Genomic DNA, 12419 nt, shown 5'->3' on the forward strand with positions numbered 1-12419 from the left:
TCTGTTCATGCAATGTGCCTTTACATATAGTGTCACTTATTAGACATACCTGCAGGGTTCTGCATCCGGTTGACCATCTGATTGGGTCCAGCTGGTCGGACCATGGACGGATCAGCGTGAGGACCATCTGACAAGTTACAGTAACAGTTAAAGAATCTTGTCCAAGAGTAAAAAAGACTAAATGACATTTGAATGATGAGATAGAAGAGGAGTTTCCCTGTTAGTAACAGTCTGCACTGTCTTACACCTTTAAAAGGTTTAGCATCGCATTTCTCCTGTGTCTATGTACACAGAAGTGTGGGAGGAGGTAAAAAAGTTAACTATACGTTTACTATACGTTTACTTACTTGGAGGTTGCCCTGGGGCCATGGGTGGCTGTCCCATGCTGGGAGGCCCTTGTGGAAAACCTGGAGAAACTATTCCTTGTTGCCCTGGCATCATGCCCTGCTTTTGGAGCCTCGTCCTCCTCTTTTCTTCCAGCTCTTTTTGGATTTTGTAGATCTTCTCCGCTAGCAGGTGGTAGTACTCTGCCTAGAAGGTGATGTAGCACAAATGAAGGATAAAGTCAAAGGCTATATCTCAACAGAGCATAAAACTCTTAGTTGTGTTGTATCATTGTTCTGCCACTGGAGGGTTCTTACCCTGCTGTTGGCTGACTCGTACATATCCCCTTCTACTTTGCGAGCGTATGCCACCAGATTCTCCATCCGCCGATCCTTCAGTGCAGCCGGGTCAGGAGTGGGGAAAATGGCCTGCACACTACTCACACACGCACAGACAGGCAAACAAAGACAACCAGTATATATTTAGCACTAAAAAGGATCTAATAATCAAATTAACTAGCTCATACCATTGCAAGTTTGTTTGGGTTTTTTGGGGGTGGCAGAGCAGACTTACAGCTTGTGTACAAGGTGGTTGCGGAGGTCCTGTGTGATGTCTTCATGCCAGGACTTCCTCATGCCTGCAACAGAGGGCGGAGTTGCTGTGGGCATCGATCCCAGGTTCCCCAAACTATCGTTCATCAAACTGAAAGGAAACGACAGACAGAAAAAGGTACAGCGATTAATACTTAAGCCAATACAGAACATCATGTAAATAAATGTGACAAATGAACCCCAGTTGTACCTCTGAGCATTCATGTTGTGCAACATGGCGTCTGGCAGTAGGGTCGATTGCTGGTTCGGAGGCTGCACACCTCCTCCACCATTCACTCCCATAGAGTTTCCACCTAGGGGAACAGAGTTTAACAGTTGGATATACATCATTATTGTGGTATAGCTGCTGTAATACCCTGATAATGTATGCTTAGATTAGCACATGATCAGAAAAAAAAAACACCACATCAATGCACAGTACATACATTACATATGTATATTATGACATGCACGCTGGCATTTAAAAACGAACCCATGTTTAGATTTCTCATCCCAGGCTGCCCCTGCATCCCCTGGTTTGGCATGTTGGCCTGTTGTTGCTGCTGTGGCATCTGGTTGCCCTGGTAAGTAAGACCTAGAGCTGCATAGGCCCTTTCTATTGAGCTCGGGTCAATCTGGTTGGCAGAGTTCAGGTTTGGAGTGTTTGACTGTCCACCTGGCACACCGGATCCTAGAGAGTTTACCAAACCCACTGCTGCACTGTTGAGAAGAGCTGTTCAAGAAAGGGGAAGAGGTTATTTGTGAATTCAACCTAGTGTAATGTATTTTAATGGACGGTTACAAGATTCAAAATTACAAGATTAAGAATTTCATGATGGCTCATGTTTAATCTCTCTGTGCCAGCAAGTGTATACAGCTCATAAGTAGTAAGAAGCACTCACGTTGCTGGTTCCTCTTATCTCCAGCATTTTTCAGTGGCAAGCAGACAGGGCAGTCATGTCGTGTGCAATTCTTCCAATGAGAGATGATCTGTCTGGATGAAGCACAGTGTGCGACTGGAAGAGAAAATGAAATGCGTTTACAAAAAGGGAAGAGAAGTGAAAAAAAGAGGATATGATAGGTAGGTACAAAGGCAAGACAAATAATGAGATAAGAAATGAGAGCCAAACAGAAAAATTAAGAGTGAAAAGAAGAGGGAATTGTATGAGTCATCCTGTTAAATGAATCTATGTCCATATGATATTGTAACATTGTAACAGTGCTACCTAAAGAGAGAATAACTAGGAGGCAAATGAAATGGAGCAAAATCTACATGCAAACATAATTTGCATGGATACATTCCAACACCATAAACCATAAAACCAGCAAATCGGGATAATTCAACAGACTCACCCTGGCAGGACTTGCCAGCCTGACAATGAGTCATATGGTTGAGCACATTTTTCATGGTGCGGCAGTGCGGCAGGTTGCACTGTCGCACTTCACCGTTGGCTTGCTCACGCCGCTGGCATTTGTGTGCGTGGAGCAAGAGGACCAGCTGTTGTTGAATCAACTTCCTCTTCTCTGGGTCTGCAGTAGGGGGCGCTGTGCCGGGACCTGTCCCTAAAGCGCTAAGCCCAACCTGCGCCCCTCCCACTGCTGTTGCTCCACTGACAGATACACAACCAACTGCTCCAGGCTGCTGAGACGGCTGGTGACAAAGAGGAGGTACAGGTGAGCATTAAGAAACAATTTAATTAACATTTTTTGCAATAGTATGAACCAGTGTACTGCTCCGCACTAATTAAAAGTAGACGAAACAACATTCAAAAACTGAGCTGCGAAGTAAACGGTCCGTTTCAAAATGCTGGTGACAATGCTGTAATTAAAAACAGGAGGACCATATAAAGAATTAAGTTGCTTTCTGTTGAAAACAATAGATCCAAGCCTGTGGTTGATTAAAGCCAAATAGCAATACACATAAAATATTACTCAAGCCTATAAAAGGAACTACACTATGCAGCCCATTGATGCCGGCAGATGAGTGATCATACCATTGTCTATAAAGAAAACGTTGGCGTAATATTTTACATCACTAGGGTTTACAGACTTTCATTGGTGTCTGATTTGAAATTTAAGTGAGGCTTGAAATTAGCTAAATACACTTGAAAATTAATTTCCCTGAGGTAAATGTGGATATTGTAATTATGATTTAAGCTAGAATAAAACTTTATGAAAAGCAACCAAGTCAATGATGTTCCCCCTTCCTACCTGAGGAGTCAGTTCAGGCTCCTTCCTCTTTGAGATCAATGAGTTAAATGGCCACAGCCCAGAAGTGCCAATTAACGCTGCATTTGGGTGTGTATCTGCGTCATTACCTCATCTATGAAGCCCTAAAAGTCCATAACAATCAGTTCAGCCACTGCTGAGAGTGCAGGGTTTTATTGTGTACCTGAGCTCTACAAAGCGGCAAGGCAATTCTGTGACTAATTACGTCACTGGCGAATCTCACCACTCCTGTAAACAGCAGCGCCTCATGGTACGGGCACATCCAGTGAAGTACTTTCAACCGTAGAAGAACTACTCTCGTTTTAAGCGAGCGTATCGGTTAAGAACATGTTGAAAAAAGGTTCAGCGAGTGTTTGCTCTGTTCTGGGTTGTGATAAATAATACCAGACACTCTACAAGCTCCCCACCAATGAGCAAAGAAAAGCTCAGTGGATATCTTTCATATTTGATAGGAATATCCCTGCTACATTCCCAAATACCTCCATGTATGCGGCAACCACTTCAAAGAGAATTGTTACCCAAAATTCAGGCAATATAAAGCAGGACACAGCACCAAACTTCACCTAAAGCAAGGAGCAGTGCCAACAATATGTATATTACAATATTTACAAACCGTAAAACTGTCTTTGTGTGCTTGTTCTGTCGTTTAGCATTAGTGATAGTCAGCTACAGGCACGCATTCGCTCGTGTTTCATTTGCATGTATCTGTGTTTATCATCTATTAACCACAACGTTATCCAAGCTACAGGCATCCTGCAGCATGGAGGTGGTTCACTTGTCACAGTGTCTTCTGACTCTGGGTCAAACTCCAGATCAAATGCGAAAGGGATTACGGCGAGGGGTCGGGACGGCAGAATAACTCAATGTTTTGATAATTGCTAGCAGAGCTGTAGGTCTGAGAGCTGACGTGCCAACGTCACATCCTGGTAACTGGACAATCACAAGACAGTGGGAAAGCTCTCGTTGCCTGGCCAATCACAAGACAGTCCGTGTTCTGCGGGTGTGGTTTTGGTCTGAAACAGCGCGGCTGACGAGAGCGTCAGTGGTGAGACGTTTACATCGGCTCGTTTGTGGCGACTAGGAGGTTTTTACCATAAAACCGACTTCATGTTTGTAAGTACACCTCCATATCTCACATATCAGTGAGATAGGACCATGCTATGGCCTCTTTAATCTAAAATAACTGTAAGCCTAACTGCAGATAATTTAGCTACTAGTAAATTATAGGGTAGTCGTATAGGGTAGTTATAAGGTAAAAATGCACTTGCATGTTGTTGTAACATACAAAAAAATTACAAATGGAATCATCTAAACTGGAAAACACTTTAAATAAAGTAATGGCTCAAGAATGTGATACAGACACATTCTTGTGTGTCTATATATATATATATATATATATATATATATATACACACACTTTTTATTTTATATTTAATTTTTTTTAAATACTTAATAATAGTTTATAATAGATAATTAATTCTTCTAAAAATTCTGTCTGTAAAACACATGTGTAACTCAGTTTTCTGCATTTCCACACAGTTACGTCCAGCCGCGTTTGTAGTTCAACTACAAAGTGTAATTGGACTACTACCAGTATACAGGCACTAGTGGGTTATTGATTTATATACTGAGGTGTTTCCTTCCTTCTCCAGTACGCTCGGTGGTGATATGACCCCTTTCAGCTTGTTAGAATTAGGCGGATTATTCAGGTTTAGCTAGCGGCTAGTTGATAGCATGTTGAGCACCATTCCGAGTCTTCGTGCCGTCCTAATGTCATGTAAATGCACCGAGTGGTATAAGAGAACTGATCAGGTTATTAAAACTGTAATCACAGAGCAGCACCATGTCAGACATAAGGAAGGAAAGGTGCGACATAAAATTAAAATCCAAAAACATGTCTTGGTCCATCATATACAGAGAGAGAATGACATGCGACAGTGGTGAGGATAAATGGTATAATAATGTTATTTTGCACATTGTTTACATCTTTTCAGGCTTTTGTTGGTAGAGAAACTGGTTTCTCTGCCTGTTCCATTCTATCTCTCTCACACACACACACACACACACACACACACACACTTAGGCACACCATTTCCAGCTAAGTATTCTTTAAACTGAAGTGTATACCCAAAAGGAATCCTATGACATTCCCACATACAAACACTGGGGATGTACATAATTATCCATTTAATAACAAAATAATTAACACAAAACTACACAACAACAAAAAGTGCAGAATATACTGTCATGTAGCAGGTTTTCTCCTGGAGCTGCCAATAGTGATGAACTGTTTGATATACTGTATTTGTGAGAGCTCAGAGCAAGCATGAGTGCTACAAACAGCTCTACGATGAAACAACTGTGCAAAACAATGTCAAAGTTAAAAGTGTCAGAGTTAAAATGCAAAGTCAATCTATAGTAACATCTAATACTTCTACAAAAGCTACAGAATGTATAGAAATAAATATGCATCCTACCATTCCAGGCATGCCTTGACCCGGTGGCACCTTCTTGTCCATGTTGAACTGAGCAACCATATTGTTGGGCAGACCTGCCTTATTCTGAAGCTGTGGGCCCAGCCCTGCTCCAGGCAGCCCCTGGCCAGTGGACTGACCATACGGACCACCATAGGGGCCCGCATTAGCCATCATATTCATCTGGGCAAACATAAAGAGGGGGAAGACAGAAGCAGGTGAGAGACAATTGGATGAGAATCAGTAAGGAGGACAGAGTCACAGGAGACCAAAGCAGGAAAGGAAGAAGAGGATCACATCATTAAAAGGAGGATTTAAGCACCAAGTTCACAGATATATAAACATTTAAGCATTTAGAATGTAATCTTACATGAAAACAAAGCTACATATGATCCAGCTACACTGCATGGTTTTGTTGCTTTTATGTGTGCATATAAAAAATATTCACCATAAATCTATGCTATGCAATGCAATGCACACACTTTGAGACATTATAATTGGCATATAATGTTTTGGTTCTTCAATGTTCACTAAGACGCTAACCATAATCTGTATCTATCTGACAAATGATCATATGATAATAATTGATAGACTGATTTGAAACATTTTGAGCATATCACCCAGCCCTAGCTTTAATTAAAAAAAGTATTATTAGCTTCATTAGTCAGATGAGGGCGTAAATAGGGCTTCAGCATGCACATGCCTGTGCATTCAGCTCATAACCATACACCTGCTCTAGAGAACTACTACAATTCTACACCTTCATTAAACCGAGAAGATGACTTATGACTTTCATGCAAAAATCCTCAAAGTACAATTCACAAAATCAAACCCAAATCTCAGCAACTTTTCGTATATAATAAATATTTGTATTCCTTTCCTGCCTTAACTGAACCTGAGTAAGACCGTGGAGTGTAACAAACCAGGCTGAATAATATTTTACACTGGTTATTTCAAAAGACTCTTGACTCTCTGAGGAATTTTAACTTGATTATTCAATGATATGATTCAGTTGCCCATCAAAACCATATTTTGTTTGGGTTAGCATTTCAAAAGTCAACAGTGTTGATGTGTTGGTCAGTCTGCCAATGTTGGCATCGCATTGTCAACCAATGACCAAAACTGGTATGCAGTTGTCTACTCACAGCCCAACATTTGTAACTGCACAAACAATATGCCATTGCCTGCACAGTATTCAGGTAGGATAGTAAATGGGATATAACAGAACGTGGGATCAGGTATGGATGTGAAAAAAAGTATGGAGAAAGGTTTATCCTCATTTGAAAACATTTAATTCCTAAAAATTTGTTATAATAAAGCTGCTATTGAAAAGCGAGATGCTTGAATCAGCTGGACCTGCCGAGTGTGCTTACTTTGTTCAGTGCTCCAGGTTGCTGAGGTCTCATTCCTGCTTGACCACCAGGTCCCATTGGCTGACCGCCCTGCTGCTGCTGTAAGGTTTCCGCCAAAAGGTTACCACCATTACCCATGCCTGCATTGCTAGGGTAACCCATTCTTGGCGAACCATTCATCACTTGCCCCCCCATCAGCCCCTGCTGTCCAGTGTTGCCCTTCTGATTACCCATCATGGCAGCTGCCCGACTTAGAGCTGCCACTCCTCCAACCATGCCAACCTGTTGCATTAATCCTGGTTGCTGCTGCTGGCCCTGGGGGGGCAGGCCTTGAGGTCCACCAGAGGAAAGACCCATCATCCCCATGGAAGGCCCGGGTGCTGTACTGTTGGAAGTTGGGCCACCCTGCTGTCCTGGTGTCCCAGCACGCAAGAGTTCTGACAGCTGCTTGTGCTTTGCAGCTGCATCCTGTCCACCTACCACACCAATCCCTCCTCCGATACCTCCAAGACTGGTATGGAGTTGGCTGACATCCCCTCCGTTGGTCAGACCTAGGTCTGAGGAATTGATGAGCTCATCTGGGAGGTCTTGCTCCAGGTCGAAGAATGAACCAAAATCTAGACACAAGGGGAGAAATTTAAATCTTAACACCCCCAAAACTACCAAAAGTTAACTGCAGGTTTAAGTCTTTTTTGTGGTTATGATTTTGCCTCTGTTTTGTCATGAACAGTAGTGATTTAACATAATTTTATGCTGCTTTCTGCATCTGAAAACAGGTTTTGTCAATAGATACCATCAGATATGACTGAAGGAACCTGTGTGTGTATATAGCTGCAGTGCAAGAAGCATTATTCCCACCATATTTTAGCAGTGGAATTCACCTCTGAACATTTTGTGTGGCTGCTTATTTGTGTTTTCAGTCATACTCCAGCCTGTTTACAGTCTTCTCACTTTACTAGCGCAATGTTTCTTTTGCCTCAATTTGTCTGGACATAGAACAGATCACTTCTTATGTGCAGCATGGAAATGTCACTGGGCAAATCAAGATCTAAACAGTGCTTTAAATTACAAAATATAGAGAAATAACATTGCATGGAGCTGATGGTTTCGATTTGCATTGTGTGCACTAATTTGACAATAGTCTGAATGTAACCGATCAAGTTATTCACCTCAGGTGGTCTCGAGTAAACTGCACATTTACATACATGTTAATGATGACTCTTCAACTGCGACTGTTTAGAAGATATGCCTGTGTTTCAATAGCGCAGGTATGAATCTAATGTCATCATTTATTCCCTGTCTTACTATATTAAAAGTACAGCTATTGGATGGAGTCATAAGTGGCACATGAAGTTTAAAATGTGCTGAATTTGAGCTCCTGGCCAGTCCATGGCTGTGCAAATCTGAAGTATTGTAAGGAACAACTGTTGAAGCGTATGTTTAATAGTGGGACATTGTCAAATAAACATCCTGTTTATTGACTGAGCATTATGACCTGCTTGCTCACTATGAACCATCCAGACCACTAAGGTCACCTGGGTCAGGTTTGCTCTGTGTCCCCAGAACCAGGACTAAACATGGGTAATCTGCCTTCAACTTTTATGCTCCAAATATCTGAGAAATAACTCCCAGAAGAGTGCAAGTCTCCTAAATGAATTCATTCTTTTAAAACTAGCATGAAAACCTACCCGTTTGCAACTGCATTTAAATAAAATGCCCCCCCCCCCCCCCCTTTAATGTTGCCTTTGCTACTGCTGCATTTCTCTTTCTATTTTTTATTGTAGAATACCTTAAAATGCCCCGAGATGTGCTGTATAAATAAACTTGCCGTAACTTGGTTTCGCTTCAATTCACAAGTCGACGTGTTTTAAGTTCTGTGCCTGTGTTAAGTGTTGCAATATTTGCACACGTAAACTGCTAAAAGTGCAGCGCACTGTCGCCGTGCAGAGTCAAACAATGGATGAATAAGAATGTGCTTCGTCGGTAGTACCGCCACCAAAAAGTAAAACGTTCCAAATCAACAGACGTAGGAGCAAACGTTTCAGTGTCGGTGACCATATGCTCGAACACGTTCACTCAGAAGCGCAGTTAAAATTCACACACAGCCTCATCTTCAGCTAGATAATACAACAGTTAGCGTAACTCCATTGAAGTAGTCGAACAATGGCTAGTTGGTGAACAACAGCTCACTGAAACGGAGTATATAATGTTTACAACACGCCAAGTACACGAAACGCATGCCCCCGTACTACTCCAAAAAACACAAATACATAAAGAATTGGCAAGTATAAACTAGAATTAAGGTCGCTCGGTTGACCAACAAGGTTTAGCTAAATGTCGCTCATTTCCGTTGCTAACCAGCTACCGTGCACAGCTGAGCCGGTCTGGTGGGTTAACTAGCTACTTAGCTAGCTTGCTCCGTTACTTTCTCCTAAAGCCGTTTTAGAAAGAGCAGTTTTACCCTTTAATTGCAAAATATTAGTGGATACTGGTAATTTATGTGTAAACAATCTAATGCTTCCAAATAAACAACTTTTGGTGGAGCTAGGGAACTTGAAGCAAATTGGGGTGACTCGACTCTTCCATTGTTTGGGGGATGAATGTTGTAGTTCGAAGCTAGTTAGCCTGTTGAGGCTAACACATCAAAACACAACTGCTCTTACCGCCAACGCCAAATTGTCTTTTCTTTTAAAGAATTTTATTAGATAGACTGAACATTTACCAGAATGTTTGTTTTAGCCTAACTTCGAATTTATAGTCACATAGAAAATGCATGAATAAAGGGGCATGTTTCAGACCAACTAAGTTGCTGTGCAAGTATGGGGTTACTCTTGGTTGTGACTACTTCATGCAGTAACACTACATGCTACTTTGTGTTTTCTTTTCAGACAAGAATGCATGCAAATATATTTACCGTTTCCATCACTTGCAGACACAGAAAGAGCTGGAGAGGACAGCTTGGGCCTCTTGGCTGAAGGCGGGCCGGACTCCAGGACATTATCAGCCATATTTTTGACGAATTAAAAAAAATGCCGTAGATCCACGGCGGACAAATCTATCTCCCGTATTTGCGTCTCCTTGAGTCCTTAAGAAATCGTTCCCCCACCGCTTGGGGACGGTAGGGGAGAAGACAGCGGTGCTGGACTCCTTCCCTCACAGTTCTCCCTCTCAGTTTATTCCTCTCTGCAGATATCAATCCCCCTCCCCTGACGGAGATTGTTTCTTCACAGATTTGAAGAGGAGGAGGTGGGAAGGTGGAGTCGGCAAAAAGGCAAGCGTGCGACCCACTGACAACCTCATGTAGCCTCTTCTACGACACAAAACTGTCCCAAGATCCGTCCTCCGTAGTGCACTCAGTCCTGCCCGCCATAGTCGGCGGAGAGAGCCTGTACTTCTCGCCTCAAACAACCCAGAAGACTAACTCTGTGTGAGTACGAATTGGCAACTGTGATCCAAAAACTCAGGTCAGAGAGCAGCCCCCTTGTTAACTTCTGGATGCCGATTTCTCATGCAGCCGTTTTGAGATCATCGTTTTCTCTCATCTAACCAAACACCTCAGGGATATTAACGCCACAGATCCCTTTACGTCTCTAAATGAAAAAGGCAGTCTGCCAGCAATAGATTCAAAATACAGTTCGGGTGTAAGTGGCACTCTCAAGTGCAACACTGTGAAAGAATAATGTGCACTGGTTGAACGGTAGCTTAATAAATAGGACGACAGTTCTGCAGATATGGAAACACAGAAGTCTTGCAAATACTCTACTGCACATTGGCTTTCTTTTGCATGTGCATGTGTTTGACCATGCAAGGCACTGGGTCAGAAAGCAGAGAGTCGTATTGCACATTTGGTTGTTGCAACCCCCTTTGCGCGAATATGCCTCTTTCAGTCAGCGGGGTAGCAAAGGTTGAAATATTGAGAAATTTCGCCAGAAATAACTACTCTTGTGCAGTCGATTTCTGATGCACACTTTCTTCCTGAATAATGCGGTTTCTTAAGAAAATCACAGCGCTCAATACCAATCGGAGGGCAGCCAGATTTATCCAATTAGTTTTATGTGTAATCTGTGGGGTTACTTATCTTGTGCTCTTGAAGAGGTTCCTCCCCATTTCTCGCCAGGCATATAACAAAATCCCCCAAAATATAGAAGTATACACACTTGTCATTCACTGCAATGGGATGTCTTGACCAAGCAAGAGACGAGAAACAGAAAGCTCTTAACAAAAAACAGGAGCACAGCACGGCGACAGGCGAAAAATTTGACGGTGGGTCACTGAGAAAAGATGATTTCGGAAGCGGAAAGCTTCAGATCGGCACAATGATGTTGACACCCCCATAAGATATTTTTGGGCAGACAAAAATCCTCTCATTGACTCTTTGTGATGGAGATTGCCCCCCTTCGCGTTGATCCTGGCAATTTCCCCCCTTCTCTTTAAACCAGTCTTTCTTTCCACCTCTCCCTTCTGCCCGGCAGCAATTTATTTATATAATTGTCTATGCGGACTCTTTCCTTCCTCCGCGACGGACACATAATGATTTTTCATGTTGGTGTTTTCTCCCTTTTTTCGCAGGTCTCTCCTCGTCGTAATGTGTCGCTCTCTTCCGCCTCCCCTCTCCGTCTCCGCTCCGCAAAACACCCCCTTCCTTGGATTTTTCGGAGTATTTACTTCTCATGCATGCATATATATGTATACATACATATATATATATATATATATATATTTATATATATAAATAAATATCACCCAGTCGGTTTTCCCACCACTGCCGTCTTATCGTGTTGTGATGCTTTCGCTCGCTTGATATCACGGACAAAAATTTGGCAGTTCTTTCCTCCCCCGACGGTTCCTGGAGCGGCTGACTTTGGTCGCCGGAGTCGCTCCTTCTCTCGGTTATCTCCTCCTGTTTCTGACGGTCTTTTCCGCACAAACAAAATGGCGGCTTGTTGTTTCTACTCCTCTGATACGGGGGGAGGGTTGGAGGTACAGCAACATTAGGCGTGAAGGGGAGGAGGGAGGGAGGGAAGGAGAGGGGAGGTTGTCTTCGTAGGTGTTCGGGATTGCTCGGAAACCGGTTCTCCACTCTTGACGGCAGTCGCCGACTTAAATCTGTAGGGGACAGTGATGCTCCACTTTTATCTTGCACTGTCAGTCGACTACAGCAGCACTCGATGGTGGACTTTTACACACATATCCTACAGAAGAATACATTTGAGGTCTTTAGAGTATTTATATTTTAACCTACTTAATGCACCTACTGTCAATTATTATTACAACCCAACATATTTACAATGTGAGCACCAGAGTTGAGGCATAGGACCAGATTTGCCGTGGGACCAGATTATGTGTGCCCAAAACATGAAATAATTGAGCTGTCAAGCATAAAATTCTCAAAGAGATGTACTCCATCCCTGTTTGAACTGTACTGCACATCCACCACAAGGATTTTCCTC

The 12419-nt window shown here is 42.6% G+C and overlaps 1 protein-coding gene across 6 annotated transcripts in view; it reads right to left on the reverse strand.

The window, feature by feature from the left end:
• Positions 1–11921, reverse strand: part of ep300b (E1A binding protein p300 b) — a 29388-nt gene extending 17467 nt beyond the window's left edge. For 4 of the 6 annotated variants that reach the window (XM_058653356.1, XM_058653355.1, XM_058653354.1 and 1 more), the window contains exons 1-11: positions 9884–11920; positions 6991–7586; positions 5621–5800; positions 2268–2565; positions 1817–1930; positions 1408–1647; positions 1126–1228; positions 898–1026; positions 642–759; positions 348–531; positions 50–127 (exon numbers count right to left, since the gene is read on the reverse strand). In XM_058653356.1, the coding sequence (XP_058509339.1) occupies positions 50–127; positions 348–531; positions 642–759; positions 898–1026; positions 1126–1228; positions 1408–1647; positions 1817–1930; positions 2268–2565; positions 5621–5800; positions 6991–7586; positions 9884–9977 (2134 nt within the window). In that variant the 5' untranslated portion in view covers positions 9978–11920. Of the gene's footprint in view, positions 1–49; positions 128–347; positions 532–641; positions 760–897; positions 1027–1125; positions 1229–1407; positions 1648–1816; positions 1931–2267; positions 2566–5620; positions 5801–6990; positions 7587–9883 lie in introns of all 6 variants that reach the window. The other 2 variants (XM_058653357.1, XM_058653353.1) reach the window with 1 other exon arrangement.
• Positions 11922–12419: the final 498 nt, after the last annotated feature.

The sequence above is a fragment of the Solea solea genome, chromosome 16 (genome assembly GCF_958295425.1).
Source record: "Solea solea chromosome 16, fSolSol10.1, whole genome shotgun sequence".
NCBI lineage: Eukaryota > Metazoa > Chordata > Actinopteri > Pleuronectiformes > Soleidae > Solea > Solea solea.